We start from the raw sequence: 26,965 nt of genomic DNA, 5'->3' as shown, positions 1-26,965 counted from the left end.
TGGGCAGTGGGAAAAGTGGGGCTTTGGAATGAAATAGTTATTTTTACATTAGCATTCCTTCTACATAGACACTAGTTAACTGATCACAATGCAATGCCAGAGTAAAGCTTTTCCTCCTCGGTTGCTTCCAGATTTAAGGGATGTTTATAAATATTCCATTGTGTTTTCTTAGCCATTGTGAGAACACTATGAAATATTTGAAAATAAACAATATTATTATGAGAAACTCTTTTTAATTATTTTATTATATTTTTTGCTATTTGAGAGCAATTCAAGCTATTAATTTTTAAAAATAGCACACCCAAATCCAAACTGCTGTTGTAAAGCTTGGTTTAAAAAGAAATTATAAATAGTACGCTAATTTAATCTTCAATATATATGTGTGTGTGTTGTTGTTGTTGTTTTAATTTAGCTCACAGCACACCTGTTGACATGCCTAGTTGGGGGCAGAATGAAGACAGAGACAGTGGTATTGCTCGCTCAGGTATCTATGTATTTCTTTGCTGTTTTCTGGAGTATTATCAGAAGGTGATAAAATTAGTTTAGTTTAGTGTGGACCTGCAGATTTAGATGCATTTTCACTCCTTAGAGAATTTGAACACTTTTCCTGTGAATTCTGATGCTCAGTTTAGAAGTGGGAGATTTGTTTTTTCATTAGTTTGTTTTGGTCTTCTGTAAAACAAGACATTTGGCCTTGACATGTGACTTGCAAAACTCGTTCTAATCTGATGTTCTTATTCAAAGACATAGCTACATTAGTATGGAAAATCAGTATGCAAAGGGATCTTGTAGCACCTTTAAGACTAATTGGGACTAACTGCTACCAACTTTGTGGGTTTTTTCCAGTTAGTTTCAAAGCTGCTGTAAGATCCCTTTGCATACTGATTGTCTTATGTTCTGTTTATTTAATATACGTAGATGATAAGCCTCTTGACCATGTTTGTTTTGGACAGTGTCTGCACACTGTTGTAAAAGATTCTCATTGTTCTGTGTTGTATCAGCTCATGTGTGGTTGAAAACTAGTAACCTAATCTCTTGGCAAAATGGTTACAGAAGAGCTCTGTGTTCCTCTGTAGTAATGCAGCGGTGGTGTTGGGGTCCATTCTTTTGGTTACCTGATAGTTTAATAGGATCTTCTCTTTCTATTGCATGTGGTTCTAATATGAAAGAGTAATCATACATCTGTTATGTGTTTCCATATTATAATTATAATTAAGATGGAACTGTGTGTCTCTTTCTCTTTCCCTCCATTCTAGCAAAAGAAAATGTATGTTGGATATCTTTAATAAAAGTGAGGTTGAAACTTTCATAAGAATAGAAAGAATGACTGTTGAAGTGACACCTTGGGAAATGTTGACATCTTTCTGCTTTCTTGTTAGCATCTTTGAACAGTCTTTTGATGGCTCCATTGCCATCTCCAAGTTCCTGTTCTAGTACCTACCAGCGTCGTTGGCTAAGAAGTCAAACAACAAGTCTGGAAAATGGCATTTTTCCTAGGTGGTAAGTTTCATAGGCATTGCGTTCCTGGATTTCATTTACACAGATTCTGCTTGTAGATGCTGTATATACAGTCAGTTTTATGCTCTAAGAAATCATCCACAAACTACAATAAAAAATCTTCAAAAGGACTGCTGGAGCAAGTACATTTTAACAACCTCTAGAGTTGCCATAGTGCAGGCCTAGTAGGCCTCTGTAGAGAAAATACTGGGGTGTGAGGAGATGGAGATGAGATGCTATGTAGAAGAAAAAGCTGTTTTCAGATATTGTTCATTTTTTATTATTTCTGTGTTGTCTTTCACTAATTGAAAAACACAGTGAAAAATCTATATCATTAGTTTTTTTTTTTTTAAAAAAAACCTAACAGGAAGGAAGAATCCTTGAAGCCAACAAAGTGTGCAAGAGCCTAGCAGAACTGACCAGTCTTTTGATCCTGATTAAAACATTGAATTGGGGAACCAGACAGATACTTTGGAGCCAAGAATTCCCAATATATGGAGCTGCCACCAAGGTTGCTCTCTCCTTGGTACCCACTGGCATGGTCATTCTTAATTATGGGCCAGAAATGGGTGCCTCTTAAACTGATATGTAGGGCATAGGTAGGATGTAGGAAAAATGATGTAAGCCAGGGTGGGCAACATGGCCTTCTAGATGTTGTTGGCCTGCAGTTATCATCAGCCCCCACCAATATAGTTATTAGTAAGGGATAATGGTAATTGTGATCTGACCACATATTGAAGGCCACTCTTGTTGTGTGCCTTTAGTTTTTTTCCAGGTTATGGCAAACCTAAGGTGAAACTATCATGGTGTTTTCTTGGCAAGGTCCTTCAGAGCTGGGATTCAAACCCTGGTCTTCAGAGTTATAGTCCATCACTCCAACCACTACACCATGCTGGCTCTCAGATATAACTATTACATTTGAGAGCCAGCGTGGTATAGTGGTTTTGAGTGCTGGACAAGGATCTGGTAGACCAGGGTTCTATTCCCGGCTCAGTCATTATATAATATAATAATAAATTTTTATTTATATACCGCCCTGTGGCGAACCAATCCGGGTGGTTTACAGCATTAAAATAACATACAGCATAAAAACAGTTTATTTCCCTCCCCCCTTAAAAAGTAATTAAACAACATATCTAATTTAAAACCACAATAACTAGTTAAAATAACAATAAATTAAACAAAATAATACCAACCAATAAACCACTGCAACTTCAGTTCTAAAGAAAAGGGGGCTTTGGAGACATTACTGAGGAGGGGGAAAGCCTAAGATCCTGAGGCCGGGATATTTCAGTCTGGGAAGGCCTGCCTGAAGAGATCCGTCTTGACAGCCTTTTTGAAGCTGTCCAAAGATGTTAATTGACGGATCTCATCCGGCAGGCCGTTCCAGAGCCTAGGGGCGACAACAGAGAAAGCCCTCCGGGAGGTCGCCGCAAGCCTCGATTTTTGAGGCTGCAACAAGTTCCTCCCAGAGGACCGGAGAGCGCGGGGAGGATTGTATGGGAAGAGGCGGTCTCTGAGATAGCTTGGACCCAAGCCATTTAGGGCTTTAAAGGTAATAACCAACACCTTGTACTGGGCCCGGAAACCAATAGGCAGCCAGTGGAGGGACCTCAAAACCGGAGTGATATGGTCCCTTCTGGATGTTCCTGACACAAGCCTGGCTGCCATGTTTTGAACCAGCTGTAGTTTCCGAACCAGGCACAAGGGTAGCCCCATGTAGAGCGCATTACAGAAGTCAAGGCGTGAGGTTACCAGCGCGTGCACAACTGTCTCGAGATCCCTTGCTTCCAGAAAAGGGCGCAGCTGGCGTATCAGCCGAAGCTGATAACAGGCGCTCCTGACCGTCGCATTAACCTGATCTATCATCAGGAGCGACGAGTCAAGGAGCACCCCCAGACTGCGAACGCAGTCACTAGAGGAGAGTGTGACCCCGTCCAGGACTGGTGGTTGCAACCCAATTCTTGGTTTCGGGGCCGCTACCGTGAGCACCTCCGTCTTGTTCGGATTCAGCTTCAATCTGTTTTTCCTCATCCAGCCCATTACCGCCCGAAGACATTCATTGAGAGAAGAGATGCCATTAGAATTCGAGGCCGACGAACGAGACATGGAGAAATAGATTTGGGTGTCATCAGCATACTGATAGCACCCAGCACCATAACTCCGTATGATCTCACCCAGCGGCTTCATATAGATGTTAAACAACATTGGGGACAAAATAGCTCCCTGAGGGACTCCACAAAGGAGCTCCCTCTTTCTGGAGCTACTGTCCCCAAACAGCACCCTCTGGGACCTGCCTGAGAGGTAGGACCGGAACCACTGCAATGCAGTGCCTCCGATACCTAATCCCCCCAAGCGGTCCAGGAGGATGCTGTGATCTATCGTATCGAAAGCCGCTGAGAGGTCTAAGAGCACCAACTGGGTCACACTACCCCTGTCGATGCTCAGACGCAGATCGTCAGTCAAGGCAACCATGGCAGTCTCAACCCCAAAGCCTGTCCTGAAGCCAGTTTGAAATGGGTCTAGATAATCGGTTTCATCCAAGACAGCTTGGAGCTGAAGAGCAACCGCCCTCTCGATTACCTTGCCCAAAAATGGCAGCAAAGAAACAGGCCTGTAGTTGTTCATATCCAGGGGGTCCAGGGAAGGTTTTTTCAGAAGCGGCTTAACAGCCGCTTCCTTCAGACAAGATGGAACATGCCCTTCCCTAAAGGATGCATTGATGATATCCGTGAGGAATCTCCTCAATGCATCCCCCCCCTGGACGGCCAGCCATGATGGGCAAGGGTCGAGAGGGCAGGTTGTTTTCCTCACCTTGCCAAGCAGCTTGTCCACGTCCTCGGTACTCACTGATTGGAGCTGATCCAGAATAACTTCATCGACGGAGTCACTGGACACCTCGCCTATAGATTCTGTTCCAACAGTGGCGTCTAAGTCGGCTCTTATCTGAGAGATTTTATCTGCGAAGAAGTTGTTAAACGCGTCACAGCAGGCCATCGTCGGGTTAAGCAAGGGATTTGGCGCAGGAGGTACCTGCGTCATTTCCCTCACCACCTTAAACAGCTCTGCTGGACGGGACTCTGCAGACGCAATACGTGCAGAGGAGAAAGCTCTCTTTGCTGCACGAATTGCCTCCCGATAGGAGCAAAGAAAGTTCCTATGGCGAGTTCTGTCAGATAGGAGTCGAGTCTTCCGCCACCTACGCTCTAGTCGTTGTCCGAACCGCTTCATTCTCCTAAGCTCTGGTGTATACCATGGCCTACGATTTGAAGCGGATTGGCAAGGACGCTTGGGAGCGATCGTGTTGATAGCCCTGGTAAGATCGGTGTTCCAGGTATCAACCAGAGCATCGACAGGGTCACCGGCATTCCCAACCATTAAACCCTCTAAGGCTCTCTGGAATCCTATTGGTTCCATTAGCCTTCGAGGGCGGACCATTCGAATGGGTCCACCACCCCCGGTGGGGCAGATATTGGCTCTTAGTGCCGTCTTGACCAGGAAATGATCCGTCCATGACAATGCGGAGGTACTTACCACCTCCGCCCACGGATATTCCTGTTCCGTAATAAAGACCGCATCGAGTGTATGACCTACACAATGTGTGGGCCCAATGACCAGCTGGGATAGGCCCATGTTTGTCATGGTCTCCATGAACTCCCGAGCCGCACCTGTTAGGCTGGTCTCGAGCGGAATGTTGAAGTCCCCCAAAACTAGAAGTCTGGGGGACTCCAACAGTAGCTCAGAGACCAGCTGCGTCAGCTCAGTCAGGGAGTCTGCTAGACAACGGGGTGGTCGGTAGACTAGCAAAATCCCCAGACAATCCCTGGTCTTCAGGCTGAGATACATACACTCGAAGTGGACTGTGTTCCGGACAGGTATCCTGGTCAAGGCCAGGTGGTTCTTGTGAACCAGAGCCACTCCGCCCCCCCGCCCACTTCCCCTCACCTGCTCACTGACAGAATACCCGGCTGGGAGGGCCTGCGCCCAGGTGACTGCGCTATCCTCTCCCAGCCAGGTCTCTGTGAAGCAGGCCAGGTCAGCATCCTCATCCAGGAGGAGGTCCTGGATGATGTGGGTCTTATTTTTGACCGACCTGGCATTGCAGAGGAGCAGAGTGAGGTTCTGTGGAATGGTTGGTCTGCTCTCCAAGCCATTCTGAGAAACAGAGGGAACTGAAGGCGGGATAGCTTTCAAGCAGCGATCCCGTCTTCTTTTGTAACATTTGTTCCCTCTATTCCAACCATACCTCCCATTCCCCAGCACAACTCCAATGGCCGCCCCCGCCACATTCCCGGCCTCAGGTGGGGTGGTGGAATTCATAGCCATTGGCAAGATAAAATGATTGGGACATAAATCAGGCCCAACCCTTTGGCCCTGTGGTCTAACAATCAGGTGGCAAGGGACCTACTGGCCAATGGATATTTAATTTGACCCACAATCTCCTCAGATCTTGAGATGACCTAATCAAACTCCCAAACCCCTTAAAGTTACAGTGGTGTTCCTGAAGGGGGTGGGTTGGGGGGCTTAAGACTCCCGCCCCAGCCACACCCCTTCCCTCCTCAGCTGCTTCTGCCCCACCTCTGCCTTTGCCTTGAGTCCCGGTGTTGTTGGGAAGCTTGCTCTGGCTTTGGCTCTGGCTTTGGCGTCTGAGCTGGAGTGGTCTTCCTGAAGGGGGTGGGTTGGGGGGCTTAAGACTCCCGCCCCAGCCACACCCCTTCCCTCCTCAGCTGCTTCTGCCCCACCTCTGCCTTTGCCTTGAGTCCCGGTGTTGTTGGGAAGCTTGCTCTGGCTTTGGCTTTGGCTTTGGCGTCTGAGCTGGAGTGGTCTTCCTGAAGGGGGTGGATTGGGGGGCTTAAGACTCCCGCCCCAGCCACACCCCTTCCCTCCTCAGCTGCTTCTGCCCCACCTCTGCCTTTGCCTTGAGTCCCGGTGTTGTTGGGAAGCTTGCTCTGGCTTTGGCTCTGGCTTTGGCGTCTGAGCTGGAGTGGTCTTCCTGAAGGGGGTGGGTTGGGGGGCTTAAGACTCCCGCCCTAGCCACACCCCTTTCCTCCTCAGCTGCTTCTGCCCCACCTCTGCCTTTGCCTTGAGTCCCGGTGTTGTTGGGAAGCTTGCTCTGGCTTTGGCTTTGGCTTTGGCGTCATTGAACCCACTGAGTGGTCTTGGGCAAGTCACACTCCCTCAGCTTCAGGGGAAGTCAGTGGCAAAATTCCTCTGAACAAATCTTGCCAAGAAATCCCTGTGATAGTGTTCGCCTTAGGGTCACCATAAGTTGGGAACAAATATTCCAATTTTCTCCTGATGTAGGACCCAGTGCAGCTTATAAAATGAATTAAAACAAAGTACAGTTCTAAAGTAATCAATTAAGAAATTAAGATAGAGGGATTAGGTAATGACATTCTGACAGTTTATTCTCATTCCAGCATCCGAAGAAGGTTGGTGACCTAGGGTCCCTAGATTAAAATTATTTATGTGCTAAAAAGTTTTTGTTTAAGCCCAAGATACAGATTCAGGAATTTTTTAAGAAAATAAAGAAAGAAGGAGAATCTATCTATCTATCTATCTATCTATCTATCTATCTATCTATCTATCTATTAATATTTCTGTCTGGTCATAATAACAACTGACTTGAGATTTTGTCTTGAGGCAGATTGTTCAGATATAGCCATATTAGTATGCTGGCTGAAGTATTATTGGTCCTGGATACCTCTGTTGGCATAGAGAAAGATGTTCTGTATCTTCGAATGACCTTGCATTTGTCAGTAACTGGTTTTTATGAATAAACGTACATGGTGGCATAGTGGTAAAATTTGACCAGTACAATCAATGTAACAGCATCTCCTTGGAGAGTCTGAAGGAGCAGGAGTCTGTGTTGATCTTTTCTTTGAAATAATAGCAGATTTGATCTCTTCCAGGAGGATGTCTGTTGTAAATCCATACCCAAATACTTTGGACCACAACAAGAAGCTTGCCTAACTATGGTGCGGTACACGCCGTCAGAAAGCAGTGTCCTGGCGGCGATAGTAGTCCCGAGACCTATGACGTGTAGGCAGTGCCATTATTGAGCAGCACCGCCCACATGGGGGGATGTAGATGATGTGTGGGCATTCAGATGCCCACACGTCTCTTACAGGAAGTGGCATAATAGGGCTGCATAGCAGCCCTTACAATGCTGCATCGCAGCCCTTTACAATGCTGCAAAAAAGCCACTCTGGGCAGCTCCTTTTTTGCTCTGCTGCGCAGCAAAGAAGGACAGCATTTCACTGCCAGTGTGTACCAGGCCTATATATCATTTTTGTGAAAATCCATTTCCTCTCCAGATTGGGATTGCAGGTAAATTCAAAGGGAAAAGGGGATTCCAGGATGGTTGTGAGTATGCAGATGACTTCATAGTCCCTGGTAATCAGTCACTTCTGAATCTTTGACTTTGTGAGCTCTGACTCTACTATACCACTGGTTGTATACAAGGAGAAACCCAGTTTTAACCATGACTAATATCAACACACCAAAAATGAGCAAAAGCCTCTGGGATGTTGATAGTGTATATTAAGTGCACATACAGCTGTTCTCCGGTTTTCCTCTTTCTTTTTTCTAGCTCCACTGAAGAAACATTCAACATGGCAGATGAAAGCTGTAGCCTCAATCCTGCAATGATTCGAAGGAAGAAAATTGCCATCAGCATCATTTTCACCCTCCCAGAAAATGAAGAGTCTCAGAGGGACTTCCAGGATTTCTTCTTTTCTCACTTCCCCTTATTTGAATCACATATGAGCAAACTGAAGAATGCAGTTGAAATGGTAAAGCAATGGGGCAGATTGGTTCCTGGTTTTAATTACCACCTGCAGTGCAGGTTGGCATAAGAGGGAATGGTCAGACAGGTTTATGTGCATTTTGTTGGCTGATATTCCCTTAAGAAGTATCACTGAATCATTCACAGGGAGTATCAGTGTGGGAGTGAGGTTGTACCAACTAGTCTCATCCCAAGTTTCATGCACTCAGCCTTTGATATACCATTTGAGCAATACCTTTGAATAGGGCCTTGAGTTTGCATTTGAATGTGGATCTCCTGTTTAAATTTTGCCATTTCTTCTCCATAGCATTGTTCTAGTGTTCATGATTGTAAATTTTTTATTTATTATAAAAAATAATACTTGTTCATAATTTCTCAGGCTGCTATGGCCTCAACATCAATGCACAACACAGAAAATCAGATAACATATTCATTAAAATAAATTGAAACAATTAAAAAAACAGTTTTATGGCCCATCATCTCCCCTTGTTTATATAGAAGATTAGCATTTTCTTCCCCCTTCCCCAAGCAGTGTATTTAAATCCTTTCTGCATAGTTCCATAAGAAGAGGTACATTTTCCCCTGGCTGCTAAACACAGGTTGACTGACAACCTGTCACTCAAGAGTAATGTTCTGCATAGGCATGAAGCAAGAGGAGGAGAGTGCAAAGATCTAGGTTTTATGTTTGGTTTCAGTTCCTGGGGAAAAAAGTGAGCTTTTTAGTAAGTTTTTGAAAGGATCATACTCATTTTGCATGTCAAACCTGTCATTATTTTTATTATCATTATTATTTCCAAGGCTATGATCGTCTGTAGAAAAATAGCAGAAACTAGCCAAAGAGTGCAAGTTTACATCAGCCGTGTCATGCATGCCTTGGATGAATTCAGGTGAGTTACTCTTACATGGAATTATGTAGGGACAGATGAAAAGTAGATTTGTATTTCTCCATATTGAAAATCCAGTCCACCACTTAGGTAGTGACTCATGTTTTTCCTGAGTCTGCCCTTCACATACACTTTCCCCTCGCTCAAGTAGAACTGAGTTTCTTCTCACAAGATAACGAGTTTGTAAATTTAAACTGTTAAATTTGGTGGGGAATTCCTGTTCTCCCACCAAATACCCTTTTGTCTGATAAGTTACACAATTAGAGAACAGTTCATGATAGCACTTATTTTACTATCTGAAGTAGTCTGCAGCCTGATTTTCTACAGGATGACTACAGTGTGATCTAGGTTCCAGCACATTGGGGTGGTAGACTGCTAGTTCATGGCAATACTGGGTGATAGTGCCCTATTTGCTTCTTGCCCCTTCTGTTCAGAAATACAATCCTCCATCTGCAGTAGAATACTCCCAATTGTCCAGTCTAGTCCTAGTTTATCCTGTTTCTAGGCCGAAGCATAAGACTTACCAGTAATTGTTATTTGTGCAAATTAGTGCAAAATACCATTTTTAGAACCTTAAAGCAGCTGTTTTTAACCCAAGTTTCTCCAGTCTTTCATGCAATGATTCTTCTCTATTTACTTACACTGTGATAAATGTATCAATATAGCCCTTTACTATTATATGTTCTCAGCCATTGTTATCAGTGTAGACTACTTGCTGAAGTGCCTTGGTCCAACAGATCAACAACATCCATTTCTTAGAAAGTAGTGTCTGTGTTTGGAAATTTAGCTTGTTGTTGTTGTTGTGTGACTTTGAGTCATTTCTGACAGAGGGTGACCCTATCATGAGATTTTATAGGCAAGATTTGTTCAGAGGGAGCTTGCTTTTGCCTTCCTCTGAGGCTGAGAGAGTGTGACTTGACTAAGGTCACCCAGTGGATTTCCAGGGCTGTGAGCAAGGATTCAAATCCTGGTCTCCAAGTGGTACAGTATTATATATTATTCTGCATTAGTCTAGCACTCAAATCACTATGCCATGCTGGCTGTGAAATATAACTGTGCTTGTCAAAAATATGTTGTAGAGCTTGCAAAAGTTGGGTGATAACTAGATTCTGAGAGTTGTAGTCCAAAAGGTAACTTTCACACACTGATTATATCAACAGTGAATTGATCTTGAAAGCCACCACAATTAGCTTTTTGTGAATATCATTAAACATATATCCAGAACTTAGAAAGTGTTTTTAAAGAACTTTCTAACCCCACCCCTCCTCTCTGCCAGCCTGTAACTCCCCAAAAGTCACTTTTCCAGGCTCTCACTGTGGTGCATATAAAACATTCTCAGTGCTGAAATGAGAGAAGTTGCTTGAGTCTTTATTTGGATAAGGATTTCATGCTTCATTCTGGCTTCTGTGTGGGTTTGATCATCTGACCATATTTCAGCTCATTATTAAAGCACCTGACTGGGGCCAGGGCCAAGTTGGAGAGGGTGGGTAGGGATTATATAAAAGAGCATGTGAGTCAGAGATGAAATGAACAACATAAACATAGCTGTCACAACTGACACTCATGACTTGCTGCCCTTTGACAGCCCTGGGAATACTGTAGAAATGGGTTTTGTCAAATTTTGATAAAGGTTCCCTGATAATAAGCATTAGACAGAATCTGGAGCGAACCTCTTTTATCTGTGCAGAATTCTATCTAATGCTTTTTGTCATACACTGTCCTTGCATTTTCCCATTACCTTCAAATATCCTATATTTGTTCCAGAGCTATATAAACTTGGGAGAGGGTAGATTTGCATATACCCAGCCCACATTCATAAGATATGAATGAGTCCCCAGTCACAGTCAGCATACAGTTGTAAAAAGTCTGTTCCATAACTTCTACAGTCAGGTGCATGCAACCCCACCTTGTGCATTCACACAACATCTGAACTGGCTTTTGGTCCCTGACATTAAAATAGTGTGATGAAAAGCTCCTGAGGTTGTCTTGAGTAATGTCTGTCCTATGGCATATGTAGGGTTACAAAGCCGTATGGGTTTCACCATAGCCCCATTTGCTCTCTTTAGAGAGCTAAGGACAACTTTACTTCCTTTCAGTAATCAGGTGTGAGTTGGTATTGCAAGCTGGTAAACTACAGTGGACCCTTGTTATCCACTGGGGTTTGGTTCCAGGAACCCCTGTGAATAACAAAATCCGTTTATGCTCAAGTCCCATTAAATACAATGGCATAGCAAAATGGTGTCCCTTATATAAAATGGAAAAATCAAGGTTTGATACTTGAAATTTATACTTCTTTTGAATATTCTCAAACCGTGGATGCTTGAATCCGTGTATAAAAAATCCCTGTATAAGGAGGGTCAATTGTACTTCAGTAGCCACTGGAAGCTTAGCACCAGTTACATATGCAGATGGGAAAGGATTCTGTGCGCTGGAAGTACCCATGCTCATTTTATAATGTCTCATCACTGATCCATCAGGCAGGGTGAGGCAACTGCCTCAGGAGATAGATTGCAGGGAGTGGCAAAGACAGTATGCACTATTACAATATTTGTTTGGTTTTCTCTCTGAATTTCTGAAACATTCTTTTGTGTCAAAGAACATAACTCTGTGTGCCACTTCACCTGTGTTATTCCCCTAACTGTCTTGCACTCCTCAGGTGTGGTGAAAGTTACTTTTCCATTTAGGCAATCTTGTCAGTCGGAGGAAAGTAAGGGAGGATACAACATTCATTTCTTGTACTTTCAACTCAGGCAGAAACATGTCTTGTGTCACCACTGCATTGATCCCACAGTTTCTGGGCCATTTCAGTGGCACTGGAGAAGCGTGATTAGTAATTTGACTTTGCAAATTAGACCGCATTTTTGTTTGAAAGAGGTTTTGCGATGTGAATAACTACACTTTATAGTTTATAGTTCATTTTTTCTTTTTCTTTTGGGATCTGGTAGAGTTACAATCTGGAACTTGTGTTCAGTTCCAAGAATTGCAGAACCTGTGTGGCTTACTATGATGTCGGGTGCTTCAGAAAAGAATACATTATGCCAACACTTTCTCAAGGAGTTCACAGCTTTGATAGAGCAAACCAGCAAAAACCAGTAAGTCACCTTTGTGTGTGCTTTGCTCTGCTTTGCTACCTTGAAACAGCAAGTTTTTGGCAATGTTCATGGTTTTGTCTCTGGTTCTTCTCTCTCCATAGGTTCCTAGGAGCTCTATTAACAGCAGTGCTGACCTATCACCTGGCCTGGGTACCAACAGTGATGCCAGTTGACCATCTCCCCATCAAGACCTTGTCTGAGAAATGTGCCTCTCAGTCTGTGAGCATGCTAGCAAAATCTCATCCTTATAATCCACTATGGGCACAGCTTGGTCAGTGCAGATTTTCACATATAGATATGTTTGTAGAAATGTGGTTTTTTTCTGTAAAGAAAACAGAAATATGTCTTGAACAGAAGTGTGTTCATTTAAATGGATATGAAAATAATTTATCTGAAATTATTAAATTGAAGAACCACAGTTAGAAAGGAATATGATTGTGTTTTTGGAACATTGGTACTGCCTCTTTATTAATATGTGCACCCATCTGATTGACTTTAAGCATATAACTTTGCAAACAGTTTACAGAATCATACTAGCAATTGTGGCAATATCTCCATGAAGCCAGGCAATGCCCTCTAGTGGTTAATAAGCACATGATAAGCTGAATAATTGGCTTTACATCATTTGGCAGTTATGAAGTGTAGATACCAGCGATACATATTTAGTTTCTTCAGAATCTGAATTAATCTCAGGTCTATACCTTATAAGTAGCAGATTTTGCGTGCCTCAGAATTTAACAAAAAATAACATGACAAATCCAGTGAATGCATTCAACACCAAAAATTAGAGGTCAGATTGCTTATTGTCTTCCTTTACCCTCTATCTAATATTTCAAGCAATGGAAATAGGGTCGGAAGAATTTTCTCCTTTAGAAGCCAAAGAATTACTTGACTAGTAATTCCATTAATGACTTCAGTGAGCCATCTGTTTCTCCATACTTCATAATGTGGAGATGGGTAATTTGTGACCATATTTTGTTAGATGAGAACTCTCAGCATCCCTCTTGAGGGATCAGATGGGAGTTGTAGTACAAGAACATCTGAACACTGTTGTACAATAATATCTGGTGGCTCAGACATTAGTCCATCTTAACACTCATTAAGTTCTCTGTTCAATTTAAAGATGTTTGGTTCAACTGTTGTGTTTTTTGCTGATACAGTAGTTTTATGGTTTTATACTTTTTATTTCTTCATTTGAAATGTGTTGGTGCACTTTAGAGTGAAATAGATAAGCCAGAATAATAAAAAATGTCCAAATGTATTATTTAGATCTTATTAGGTCAATAAAATTGTCCAGAACTTCAAAATACCAGTTTGACATCTGCTAGACAATCATGTCTAGTAATGATAATAATTGAGAATGTATGACATTCAGTAAAAAGCAGCATGCAACTTGGATATTGCTGAAGTGTAGGTCATAACCCTGAGTAATAATGTTTATAGCTGTTATTCAGGCCATGTAGCTTACACTTCAGCAGTATCTAAATTTTGTGATCCTCTTTTATTAAAGGCCATATTGTGAATGGCTACTGTGATTGTTATACTGATAATTAATTTGGCTGATCCACCACTGTTGTTATTGGCATAGCTGTAAGAAATTAGTTACTATAAATCTATTTTACACTTGATTTTAGCCAGAAGTCTGAGAAGCCTTTTGACCTACTTCCAACATAGAAACGAAACTGTAAATTACTTAAATTTATATGGGTTTTAAGTGTTCACACAAACACTTATTTTAACACAGAGTATAAAACTCTATGCTAATGACATGCAAAAAAATAATCAATTTATATGATATAGATAAAACTCAAGAGATTGATTCCTCCAAAGATTCTGATTTTCAGTTTGGAAGTGTATTCATGTGTATTCATTTCTTCTGCTAAAATCAATGGAACTTAGAATAGCTCTGTTGGAGTGAGATCACATCCTTGAGTTTTTCTTTGATGTCAGGATGGAATGATGACTATAATAATGTTTGATTCCTGACTGTTGACTGTCACTGCACCTTTTGTAGACAGATGACTCTCTTTTAGACAAATATGTTTTTTACATGCTCGATTTAAGCCATGTGTCTACCTAGTTAACTCACTTGGAGTGAATATCCTTCTTTTTTTCCCCCTTTCTGTTTGGTCTAGGTGACTTATATGGTGCTATAGGTTCACCTGTCAGGATGACTAGGACTGTAATTGTTGGGAAACGTAAGGATTTGGTTCAGCGCATACTCTATGTCCTTACATATTTCTTGCGGTGCTCTGAGCTACAAGAGAATCAGCTCACCTGGAGTGGGCAAGTTGGAAGAGAAGAGCAAATCCTGAATGGCAGCAATATCACAACAGCTCTGGAAAAGGGAGAAGCTGAGGAATCTGACTATGTGGTTGTCACTGTTCGAAATGAACCTGCTCTCGTACCTCCTGTTCATCCCCCAAAGTGTGGAAAGCACAGGAGTGCTGCAGCTGTGGAATGTGACAGCTTGGTTGAGTCCACCTGTGTGAAGGAAAAGCATGAAGGAATAAATTTTGGGCAGTGCCCTGAGACATCTCCTTGTTTGTCCAGAGTTGGCTCCCCAAAAAGAATTGTGGAGGAGACCAAGAAGGGAAAAACTGTAGCCCATTCAGAACTTGTTTCTGAAGAGCAAGCTAAATTGGAGAATTTGACACCAAGGATGAATAATGGCAACCATTGTGGTGTAACAGAACAGATGCTTGGCAGCTTGGCCACTGTACCGTGCCCTGAGAGGTTTGGCTCCAAATATTCTCGATTGGAAAGGGTTACCTTCCAAATTGGAAGTTCAGCCTCACCAGAGTCTGATTTAGAAACACAAAGGAAGGAGATGGATAAAACTCTTGAAATGCTCAGGATTAAAAGCACATCTCCATGTGTTGTATCACGTCTATCTTTTCAGCCTCAACAGGACAAATCAAACGTCTGTCTTAAACCACGGACAAGGCAGAAAGCTAGTAAAATGCATGCACCAAGTGCACCACGGTTGTCGTTAGATCGGATGTCTGTGTCACATGATGGCAAAGTCAGAACTATAAATCTTGGAGCACTAGGGGCTTCTAAAAGTACATGCTGTGAAAACCTGGAAAGAAGTTCACTTGACTGTGATTCAGGCAGTCCCAGTGTTGAGCAAGAATCTGGCCAAGTAGTTACTCAAGATATCCCCTGTGGGGATGCTGGCAGAGAACACACTTTTAGACTGGAAGAGAACATTCCTAGGAATGAAAGCTGTGACAGTGCCCTGGGTGAGAGTGATGATGAAGGTGGTGCATCTATTCCAGGTGTACCATCTTCTAACATTGCCAGCAATAGACCTGAAAAACTTTCTGAAGTGGAACTTGCTTTGCCAAGGTAAACAAGCAGAGAGGAAAAAAATGTGCAGCTCTATGGCGTGGCTCCCCAGAGGTTTTATTTTATTTTTGTGTTGTTCCAAAATAACTTTTGAATAATATGATGGAAGCTGATGTGAAATCTGATCCAGCCTAAAGCCAGAGATTTTTACCACCTAGCAGTATTGGCAAAATCATGGAAAATCTTGTTTGTGATAACTGAAATGTATTTATTATCTAAAGATAGTACTAAATGCAGCTCAGAGTAAAATTAATTAAAAAAAAAAACATTGCATCACTATGTAAGGTTTTGGTTAAATTGAACCAAAGGGGAGGTGTTCACCCACTGTTTTTTGTTTTGCTTTGTTTTTTGCAAAGGCTTAGTCTAATAAGCTTAGTGTAGTATACCTTTTTGTTAACCAGAAAGTACATTCGATCCATACTGCATTATGCAGCCATTTTTTGTAAACAGGCATGTTTGAGATTGGGACTACAAAACAGAAATGACTCAGTGCAAAATATTTTTGTGTAAACAAAAGGGAAGATAACTTTCTTGGATTTTAGGGTACTTTGAGAAACTGAGACAAGCCAAAAAACGTTGTTTCCAGCCTCACTTGGGGCCTAGCAGTTAGATGATGCATGCCCTGAACACAGAGGGAAACCGTGCCGGACCTGCTTCTTCCCTACAGAACCAGAGCAAAAAGTAGTAGTAAGATACTGCTCTTTTTGCCCACCTTGTTCAAAACCGCAGTGGTGGTCCAGATGGGAGCTGTGCATGCGTGGCTGATGTGGCCATAGTTCGAAATGTGGCAGTGCGCCTGCCGACCCTGTTTTTTGGTGTGTCTGTTTCAGGCCTCAGTCTCTATAGAGTTACTGCCTCAGAAACATAACTATAATTGAAATACATGGCACTTTGCCTTTTGTGTATTCATTGACTCCCCACTCACTCAGTGGTTTTCATGTGAAAAAAATGGTTCTTCAGATCTGACCATTCAATTGCTGTAATTCAGTGTAATTTAAAAATATAATTTACATAACTGTATCTGCTGCTAAATAATTGCACTAATCCATACAGCCTGGATCTGGCTAATTTCAGTGGGTTACGGTGGCTCAAGTGGTTAAGACACTGACTCTGTTGATTCCAAGATCAGCAGGTTGGCAGTTTGAGGCCGGGGTGCCGCATGATGGGGTGAGCTCCCATCACTAGTCCCAGCTTCTGTCAACCTAGCAGTTTGAAAACATGCAAATAATAATAATATAATTTATTTATATTCCACCTTTTTCGAAAGGAATCAAGGTGGATTACAAATGCAAGTAGATAAATAGGTACCACTCTGGTGGGAAGGTAAACAGCGTTCTTTGCAATCATGCTGGTCTCATGATCACAGGGTAGTCTCTGACAATGCTGGCTCTTTGACTTAGGGCCTGAACAGACAGGCCAAAATAAAGCTGCTTCAGGTCACTTTGGAGGCATGCTGTTTAAATGATGCATGCATCCTAAGATGCTGGAAGCCATGCCAAAGCCATACTCCAGTCCTAAGGACTGGAGCGCAGCCTTGGTGCAGCTTCTGGCCTCCTAAGATGTGTGTGTCATTTAAACAGCATACCTCCAAAATGAACTGAAGCAGCTTTATTTTGGCCTGTCTGTTCACACCCCGTATGGTCAGACATGACTTGAGAACCTTGTCAATGAGGAATAGCTTTACCTACCTGCTGCTAAATAATTGCACTAATCGATACGGGATGGATCTGGCTAATTTCAAAATGACATTATTGGCATTCTTTAAGAATTCAGGAGAAAATTCTTTGTGGTACTTGCAACTTAAGGTAGATGTGCAGTTGTTCGTTAATAGCCATGGAACAACTAACATTCAAATATGAGAAACAATTACTTTATAATGACCACTTTTTTCATTGGCAATTTTTCATTGCCAATCCTGAGCATGTCAGTCTCTTGGCAAGGAAATTAGTGGTGTAGTCCATTCACATAGCACTAGTCTTGTCAAAATAACTCTATTTACAAAACATTTCAATACCTTTAACAAAGAAGCCTTGAAGAAATTGACTACTAAGGAGGCAACCAATTTCTGTGTTTCAGATCCAGCACAATCAGCAATCAAAGTGTGAAGCATTTTGGAAGGTCACTTCTGGGTGGCTATTGTGCCTCATATGTGTCTGATCTAGTGTTACAAGGAATAAGTAATGAGGAACAGCTTAAGCAATGCTTACCAGTTGAGTTGAGTCATGCAGTGAATGTAAGTCTGTGTATACTTCTGAGCAGGAAGCCTGAACAGGATTAACCTTGGGCTGAGGGAGAGGGATCTGGTATACCTGATAGTAAGCCAAAAAATGAGGTGCGCAGAAGGGATCCAAATCTATCACTTTCTTTCATTGTTGGAATCCAGATTTAATTTATGGACTTCATTGTTACAAGATGTGATGATAGAATGATTCCATAGCTACAGAGAACTGTACGCCTGCATCCTGCATGGCAAGGACAGCATGTAACTCAATCTCATATTACTGTCCCTATCTCCACTGTGATTTTAGATTGCATTAACTGCAAACTTGTGTACTGGTTTGAGAAATCTGCCAACTAGTGACTAACACAGAATCTAACACAGAGACACATTCAAATTAATGTTGAAAGGGAAGAGGAAAAAAACTAAGGAACCACCAGCTACAATCTCCTCACTAAGCACAATGAATTTCAGAGCACTAGAGTCTGTTTTAGAACTATAGTGCACACAATTGCATGCACATACGCGCATGCATGTTTATTGTATTATTGCAAGTAGAATTTGTATTCTGCTCTTGGAAAGTTGCTTTCCAGCAGACCTAGCCAGTGTAATTAATAGTGGGGACTGCTGGGATTTGCAGTCAGTCAGTCCCTTTTATGGAGAAATTCCTTCCACTTAGGAAACTAATTATCATAGAGACTTTTTCTAGAAATTGTGGTGAGGCTTAGAGATTGTGGAAAACAGTCATGCATTGGTCATGCAGTTTATTGGGGAAGAAGAAGAAGAAGAAAAGACCCTGCTAACCTCAGAACTGTCATAGTATTAGAGACAGTGGAGAACAGCCCACTGTTTGAATGTGACTGCTATTGGAAAGGTTTTTCATGTTATGTGAAATGGAATAGAAAAATTAACATTTGTAATTTCAGTATGCAGTCAAATAAAAATAGAATAGCAGCTTCAAACTTTCATTTGTTCTTTCTGATGTCTTTGTTTTTACAGCATCCTGTTCTAGATGAGCCCATAGCAGAAGCTGTTTGCATTATTGCAAATACAGATAAATGGACTGTCCAGGTGGCCACAAGTCAGAGAAAGATGTTGGACAATATTAGGCTGGGCAAGGATGTCCTGGTCTCCAACCAAGTGTCTTCCTTATTACAGTCCATTTTACAGCTTTATAAACTCAACCTTCCTGCTGACTTTGTAAGTATTAATTTATAGTCTTCATTCAGGACCTTCACACAAGAAAAAAGTGACACACAGGTTTTTGAATATGTATGCCATGGTACTTAGTTTTTAAACCTAGAAGAAGTGCAGTCCAGGAATTAATAGATCAATTAATAGAACTGATTACTGTTGTTGGAACTAACTACTCTAAGACAGTATTATTCAAAGTGGTGGTTCTTGGACTGGTACTTGTCCACAAGCCATCAGCTGCCAGTCCTTGCAGAATTTCCAGAAATAAAGAAATAGTTGTTGCCAGTGGACCCAAATATGGCACTAGTCCCTGGCACACTGGTCACCTACATTAGATAACTTAAGAACAGTGGATTAGGAAATCTCATTTCTGTTCAAGAATTGTAAGCTTCTTTCCTCAGAACCTCCTTTCTTGATTGCAGCCTTTTTTCTCTCTCCCTAGCAAACCATTGTTTCATCCTTTATTTCCCACAACCTGTAGGCCCACCAGAATGTAACGTATATACTCAACTATAAATTGACCTCATATATAAATCAGGGTCAGGTTTGGGGGCCAAAATTAGGGATTTTGATGTGACTCATGCATAAGCTGAGGATAAAACATAACGGCGCAGCCATTTGGGAAAGTGAGGCTCAAAGTGGGAGATTCACAGAGGCACACAGTGTAAAGGAAGGATACAAATAAAATATAGAAGCTGAAAGGTATTGGGAGGGGGATAGGTAAAAGACACTCACCAGAGGCAAGCTGATCACGCAGAGTTCCCTCAAAGTCCTCCTTGGCAGATTCCACATGCAAGCCCTGGTCCATTGATTCTGCAGACCTCCAAAAGTCGCCCAGAAAGCACTGCCGTCACTACTTCATCTCCTCAGCAAAGCTTTCCTTTGAGAGCCTGGGGATGGCCACTTCGCCTTTGGGGCTGCTTTAAACACAGATGGGAAGTGGTGACTGGATGCCAGGATCCAGTTTAAAGCAGACCCTTCTTCCTCTTCTCAGCGAGGCCCTCCACTCTCCTCTCCACCTTGGCTGTCTCTCAGGACACAGTGAAGGTGGGGAGGAGGGTCGGGGAGCCAGCATTGACCGTCCACTTTCCCCTGACCTTGACTGCCTCCCAGGAGACAGCCAAGGTAGAGGGGAGAGTGGTGGGCCCTGCTGAGGAGAAGAGGAAAAAAGGCTGCTTTAAACTGGATTCTGGCACCCGGTCATCGCCTTGCATCCCGGTTTAAAGCAGCCCCAGAGGCAAAGCGGCTACCCCCAGGCTCTGAAAGGAAAGCTCCACCGAGAAAAGCAAGAAGTGGTGACAGCATGCTCTGGGTGACTTTTGGAGGTTTGCAGGAGCAATGGATGCAGGGCTCACATGTGGAGCCTGCCAGGAAGGCTTTGAGGAGAGGACCCTGCATGGGGAAGCTGATATGCATGATCAGCTTGCCTGTGGTCAGTATCTTTTACTTGTTCCCCCTCCCAGTTCCTTCCAGCCCCTGTATTTTATTTGTATCCTTTTTTTACATTGTGAGTTCCTTTGAATCCCTCACTTTGAGCCCTCGCTTTCCCCAATGGCTGCATGGTGTGTGCACATGCCACCATTGGGGACAGCGGGGGGCTTACCTGACCATATTGACCTGTGTATAAGCTGACCCAGGTTTTTAGGTCCATTTTTTTTGGAAGAAATTTTTCGAATTATACATAAGTATATAAGGTAATTACTTGCAGTCCCATCAAGCTCATTAGATTACAGAGAAGGCGTGAGGGTAATGATACCAAAGTGCCTTATGTCACCCCAAACATTCCCATTTCTGGCTCATCTGGCAATTAGTAAACTCCCACCCTTACTCAGGGTAAGTATACTAGATCTCTCTCTGGGCAGTTACTTCTGGAGAAGTAATAACCTGTGAGATAGATAGAACTTTGATCTTAAATTCCATGTGTTTTTGTGCTCTAGACTATACCTGTTGTGCTGTATTCTTCTTGATTTGATCACCATGGACTGTTTTTTTCATTGGTAGTGTATAATGTATCTGGAGGATCGTCTACAGGAAATGTACCTCAAAAGCACTATGCTATCTAAATATTTGCGAGGTCAATCAAGAGTTCATGTGAAAGAACTTGGAGTGGTGTTGGGGTAAGTGATACTAAAAGTGCTTTAAGTTTTGAGTCGAGTTTTTTAAAGCCCTATCATGCACTGAACAGTTAGAATACTCCCATTGTCCATATAGATATGGGTCCAAAACTGACTGCAGAAACAATCCAGTTTGACACTGCTGTAGCTGCCTTGGCTCAGTGCTAGGAAATTGTAAGAACTGTAGTTTTCTGAGACATTTAGCTTTCTCTGTTAGAGAGCTGTGGTGCCACAATAAACTACAATTCCCAGAATTCCCTATTATTGAGCTAGGGGAGTTAAAGCTGTCTCAAACTGGATTATTTCTGCAGTGTGCCTTGGACCACAGATATAGATAATAGATACAGAAAGAGAGAGAAGTCACACTGCAGAACGTGGGTGAAGTGCTGTGGGTGTCTTTGGATATCTGTCCCACAGTGCCATCTGAAAACCAAATCAAGATGTTAACTGAAAGGAAGCAGAAGAAATTTCTTACTTCAGAATAAAATGAAACTTAAAAATGGGAAAGTTTTTGGAAGGTAGATGAGGGAGAGTTCTGCTCAGTGCAGGATGCCACAGGGAAGTAAATCTGTTAATTTTAGACTACAATAGCTAATAGGGATAATGAATCAGGATATTGAGGGAAAAAGATATAACTGCAACATGTATTGACTAGTATAATATCCTTCACTTGATGTTGCTGCCCTCTTTTTACCCTTGTATCATACATTAGCTATTTCTGTTTTAACATATCTGCTTTTAGTCCCATTTTGGACCAAAATCTGCTTTTAGTCCCATTTTGAGAGAAAATAAATGATAGTGGGATTTGGGGAAAATACATTTTATTAATTTAGCTGCATTTTTTCTGCTTGGTAGGATTGTTTAGAACAAATTAATTTGGGGCAATTTTCTATTGAAATGTTACTTGTAAACAGTGAAAATAAATGCAATACTTAGGCAGTTCCATTGAGGGAATCATACAGAATTGCTCTGTAGCCTGCCATTTGCCCATCTCACTTAGAGATTGTCTGTGTGATTTGTTTGCTTCTGTAGCATATAAAGCAGTTAAATACACGAATGCCTTGGGAAATAATTTTGTTCCCAACCCTGAGTTCATACGAAACTGCACTATTTATTTTGTCATTTGACACTTTTAAAGCTTTAAAAAGATACATTACTGCACCCTCAAATAACTCAATCTTCAGCACAGGAAATGTTGGCAGTTGGATATAAATGTGACAGATAAATAAACAGTTCTAGATTAGCAAACTGCTGAACCATCTTCCTGTTACTGTATATAAATAAGAATTGTTCACCAAAGGCAGAGTATCTTACTTGACAAGAGTCTGGAACAACATACATACAGCATTCAGTCTTGTTTCTGGGTCATTTTCTGGGTTTATGTTGCTGGCATGGTGGATCTAGTTATCAGCCTGTGTATTACTGCTCTTTTTCCCCCTCTTTAGCATGTAATCCATATATGCGTTCATGAAACCCTCCAGTTGCTTGGTTGCACATGAATATTGATTTCCCTTCCTCCCTATCCCCCTTCCCCCATCCCCTCATCCTTGTTTAGAGCTGTTTTGTTCCTTGCAGAAGTCACTCAGGAAAATCTGGATGACTTTCAGGCTGCCAGGAATCCCTTCCCTGTGCAGTTGTGTGCTTTCTGTTAACATGATCAGTTTTGTAGTATGTCTTTTATCTTACCAGTTAGAAGGTGATGCAGGATACACCAGAAGCACTTACTGCAGAGGCAGGCAACCTGATGCACTCAAGTTGTTTTGGACTACAGCTCCCATAATCCATGACAGTTGGCTGTTCTATCTGAGACAGAAGTTAGACTATTGTTAACTAAGGCCCTACACAGATTAATGGAGTCATCCACTTCCTATTGTTGTCAGTGCTGCATGGCCCTGCGGGAATGTTCTGAGATTGTCTACATGTATGAGATTGTGGCTACATAGATTGTGCTTTTAAGAAATGCACATAGGATTGTGCTTTCAACTCATATAGGATTCTGCTGAAAAGGAGAAAAAAATACCCCCACTGTGTTTATTGAGGCTTTACTCGCAAATAAATGGGTATGGGATTATAGTTTTACTCTAATCTGAGGTGGGCAATTTATGGCCTTCCAGACATTGATGCAATGCAGTTCCTACTGTCTCTTGCATTTTGCTGTGCTGGCTAAAGCTGGTTGAAATTGTAGTCCAGTAATATCTAGAGGGCAACAGGTTGCCCAACCTAATTTAACAGGACAGCTTCAATGATCTCTAAGAGTTGCATTGTGTCCCATGTCTTCTTTAATTCTTACTATCACCCCATGGCTGAAAGCCCACATGGAGATACTTGTGAGAAATGACTGGTGATTCAAGTCCTCATATCATTAATGTTTCATGTGAACACTAATGTACCAATTTTGTTGTTGTCATTGTGCATCTTTTAGTCATTTCCAACTCATGGTGACTCTAAGGCAAACCTATCACAAGGTTTTCTTGGCAAGATTTGTTCATTGTGGGTTTGTCTATGCCTTCCTCTGAGGCTGAGAGAGTGTGACTTGTCTGGGGTCACCCAGTGGGTTTCCATGGCCAAGTGAGAGTCAAACCCTGATGTCCAGAATCATAGTCCAATGCTGAAGCCACTACACCATGCTGGCTGTGATTTAACATGTAGCTGTAACTTTATCTTGAAAAACCTTTATCATTTCTTTCAATTGTTATTTCTAGGATTGAATCCAACGATTTACCTTTGCTGGCTGCTATAGCGAGTACTCATTCTCCATATGTTGCCCAAATATTCCTCTAAGCTAAAATACATGAAGGCAAATGCTTCCTTGTGAATTTTAGGTGTGAAGAACAGTGATGCCAAATGTGAAGCGGGCAGGAGTGGAGAACAGCAGGCGACAACAGTTTGTTCTGTCACTTTTCCTTCTCCAGGGTTTCATCTAGACACTTTTTAGTGGAATTTCAGTTTACATAAGATAAAACACATTCAGGGTTTTTATATTGGCATGCAGCCTTGGACAAAAGGATTAAACACCATTGGAATATAAAGTGCTTATTTGTTGTTTTCAGCCAAACCAAAAGGAAAAAAAAAATCCAAGTACTGTTTCCTGACTGCTGCACATGACTGCTGCACATGTTTTTTCCCCCATTGGATTTCGGTAAACAAAGCAGGACAGCATTCCCGTGTTTGGATGGACAAGCTGGAGAATGTATGAATGGGCATGCTCTTCTGTTACAGCACTGCCTTCTGTGGAATAAAGACTACCAATAACGCAGCTACCGCCAAGAGAGCTGAAGCTTCATTCAGCATTCTTGTTGGAGAAGGAAGTTCTAGAATCTCCATCAGATGAAAATGGGAAAAGCTACAGGAGCCTTCAGTAAAGCTGCTGTTAAAGTCTTCTACATTTATCCTGTCGCAAACACCATGTCTTGAACTTCCAGTTCCCCGGCCTTACTAAAATATGTCATACTTGCTTATTTATCTTACACAACCACCCTCAGAAGTGTCTATTTGAATCTTAAAATTTGACATTATGATGAACTTGGCTTAAGTTCCAGGTAGTTTAAGACATAAGTGTACCATTGCCCTGTAAATAAGAGATCACTCTTTAGCCAAACTGTGTAATAAAGATCCACTTCTTAAGTGAATTCATGAAATGTACAGAAGAAATCTCAGAGGGGATATCATTAAGAGGTAGGTTAGCCATAGTAATAGTGACAGAGCAGTTCAGTTTGACAATTGCAGGTATCTGAAGTGATCCAACAGTTTTGCACTAGCCTCTCAGTGCCTTCCACTCTTGTGCATCTTGACTCTAGAAGAGAAACTTAAGTGAGTTAAAAGTTCACTATATCCATTTTATCTTTTGAAAATCATTTTCTGTACTGCTCTACTGTCATAACCATTTGGAATTTCAAACCTAGGGCCTTCCTTTGAACAAATTCAGTATAAACACTGTGACTTCTGCAATTTTCAAGCAAATTAGCTTGTGAAATTAGGACAAGGAACAGTAAATCCTTTCAGAAAGGCTCCTTGGTGGTACTTGGCTAAGACTTTCCTGCTGTCTAAAACAATTGCCATATCTGATTGAGAATGCTAAAAAAGTCTTGTCATGCTTAGCAACAGAAATAAGTGGCGTTGACAATTTTGAAGCATTTTTTTCCAAACATTGTTTCAATAGTGTAATATTTCTTGGTTAGAGCATATAAAATCTTTAGTTTTGTTTCATTGTTCCTAATTCTAGCCAGTTCTTTCATCATGCTAACTGAGATTCAGGCTTTCCTGTTCTGCAGAGAGCTAGTCATTAAGCCCTAACAGTATCATTCCCTGCCAAGATTATCTTTAAAAATGAACAGAGTTGTTATCTAAACTGGTGAACATTTATGTTCTGCAGAGAAAATCTATCCAAGCAAAGGTTAAACAGAGCTGCCCCAGCATCAAGAAATAAAATTAACTAACATACATTAGCCCTACCTATTGATGCATTTTTTTAATATATAGCCCATAGCCCTAAATTAAGATTGTGGGTTTTAGGAGTGTAGTAAGAGTAGCATGGTTTAGAAATGTAAACTTTTGTCGCCTTCTTCATCCCACTTTTTTCATTTCTTTTAAAACTACCTCAGTTAACAAAATAAGCTGCCAGCAGGGGGAGCAACAAATGCACGCACCTGTTGAATTTTCTGTTGGAATGTGCTGTAAAATTTATAGAGCAATTGCTATACCAGTGAAGTTCATTGTTGTTTTATTTGCCTTCTTGTGTTCTGATATTTTAAAAGTTTTTAAAAGTGATACATTTATACAGAAGAGACACTGAAAGTGACAATGAGAGGGGCGCTCCTCCTAAATATTTAAAGATTCCAAAGTGTTTTATTTTTCATGGTGTATTACCTTTTGGTACCTAAAAATAGTGAAGTTGCACACTTTTTGGATTTCCTGAATGGGAGCAAATTATTTCAAGTACCAGATTTTGCAGTGGTGTTTAAGCAAGAGTGGTGTTTTGTTTTTGTTTTTTTTCAAAACTGCCTTAAAGTGTAATGAATACAAAAACAAGGCAAAAGAAATCTGGTGGTTATCAATAGATGTTGATTTAAATAAACAATTTGTAATACATCTTAGTACAATCAGAAGTTTATAGCTTTGAAAAATATTTATTGGCATTCAAAGCGTCATATCTGAAATCAACCATTTTGATTGTCTTTTAACTTTTCCGTTACCCACCAGGTTGATAGCTCTACTGTACAGTTAGAACAGGCTGTCCCATGCACTAAAATAACAACAGCTGTTTAAAAAAAAGGATAGCAGCTGTTCTGTACATTGTGTCTGAAATGTGTTACCTGGATTAGATGAAGTAATGTGACTTGCTAGAGAAAGGTATGTGTGTTGGTGTGATATGTTTCTGGAGAATAGATGCAAGTAGTATATTTTGATTGTGTGAGTACCAATGTCAAACTTTGTGAACTTCTTACTTTTGGCTGTAAATGTACAGTATCATTTATGTCAATTTACTTGTGGCTTTAGTGCAATAAATTATAGAAATTCATTTTGTCAATGAATGCCTAAATCTGTTTTAAATGGGGAGTGGGGTGGTGGTGGTTTCCAGTAGGTTATGTGCTCAATGTGACAGACTCAAGGGAAGAACAATCCCTCCAGGTAGGATGGTTTTGCAGCTGAGCTCCTTTCTTTTCCTGATTCCTGCTGCTTTCAGTAGCTAGGGCAGAAGATGGTGGAGGAGGGTGGATATTCCCCTCCCATTCTATACAATTCCTGGTTATATTCAGACAACGTGTTCAATTTTGTTTCATGTTTTTGTTTTTGTTCAGTTTTGTGCTCAGATAATGAGTCCGATTCAC

The 26,965-nt window shown here is 41.5% G+C and overlaps 1 protein-coding gene across 4 annotated transcripts in view; it reads left to right on the top strand.

Moving 5' to 3' along the window:
- FNIP2 (folliculin interacting protein 2) overlaps positions 1-26,649 on the top strand; it is a 68,471-nt gene extending 41,822 nt beyond the window's left edge. For 2 of the 4 annotated variants that reach the window (XM_089525595.1, XM_089525597.1), the window contains 11 exons: positions 413-484; positions 1,380-1,500; positions 8,090-8,291; positions 9,083-9,171; positions 12,114-12,260; positions 12,362-12,531; positions 14,396-15,611; positions 17,688-17,844; positions 18,829-19,029; positions 21,025-21,140; positions 23,840-26,649. In XM_089525595.1, the coding sequence (XP_089381721.1) occupies positions 413-484; positions 1,380-1,500; positions 8,090-8,291; positions 9,083-9,171; positions 12,114-12,260; positions 12,362-12,531; positions 14,396-15,611; positions 17,688-17,844; positions 18,829-19,029; positions 21,025-21,140; positions 23,840-23,918 (2,570 nt within the window). In that variant the 3' untranslated portion in view covers positions 23,919-26,649. Of the gene's footprint in view, positions 1-412; positions 485-1,379; positions 1,501-8,089; positions 8,292-9,082; positions 9,172-12,113; positions 12,261-12,361; positions 12,532-14,395; positions 15,612-17,687; positions 17,845-18,828; positions 19,030-21,024; positions 21,141-23,839 lie in introns of those variants that run through there. The other 2 variants (XM_089525596.1, XM_089525598.1) reach the window with 2 other exon arrangements.
- The last annotated feature ends 316 nt before the right edge of the window (positions 26,650-26,965 follow it).

The sequence above is a fragment of the Sceloporus occidentalis genome, unplaced genomic scaffold (assembly GCF_023333645.1).
Source record: "Sceloporus occidentalis isolate IW3139 unplaced genomic scaffold, rSceOcc1.0.p SCAF_5, whole genome shotgun sequence".
In the NCBI taxonomy this organism is placed as follows: domain Eukaryota; kingdom Metazoa; phylum Chordata; class Lepidosauria; order Squamata; family Phrynosomatidae; genus Sceloporus; species Sceloporus occidentalis.
The sequence above is the reverse complement of the archived record's forward strand: the minus strand, read 5'-3'. Positions and strand labels throughout refer to the sequence as shown.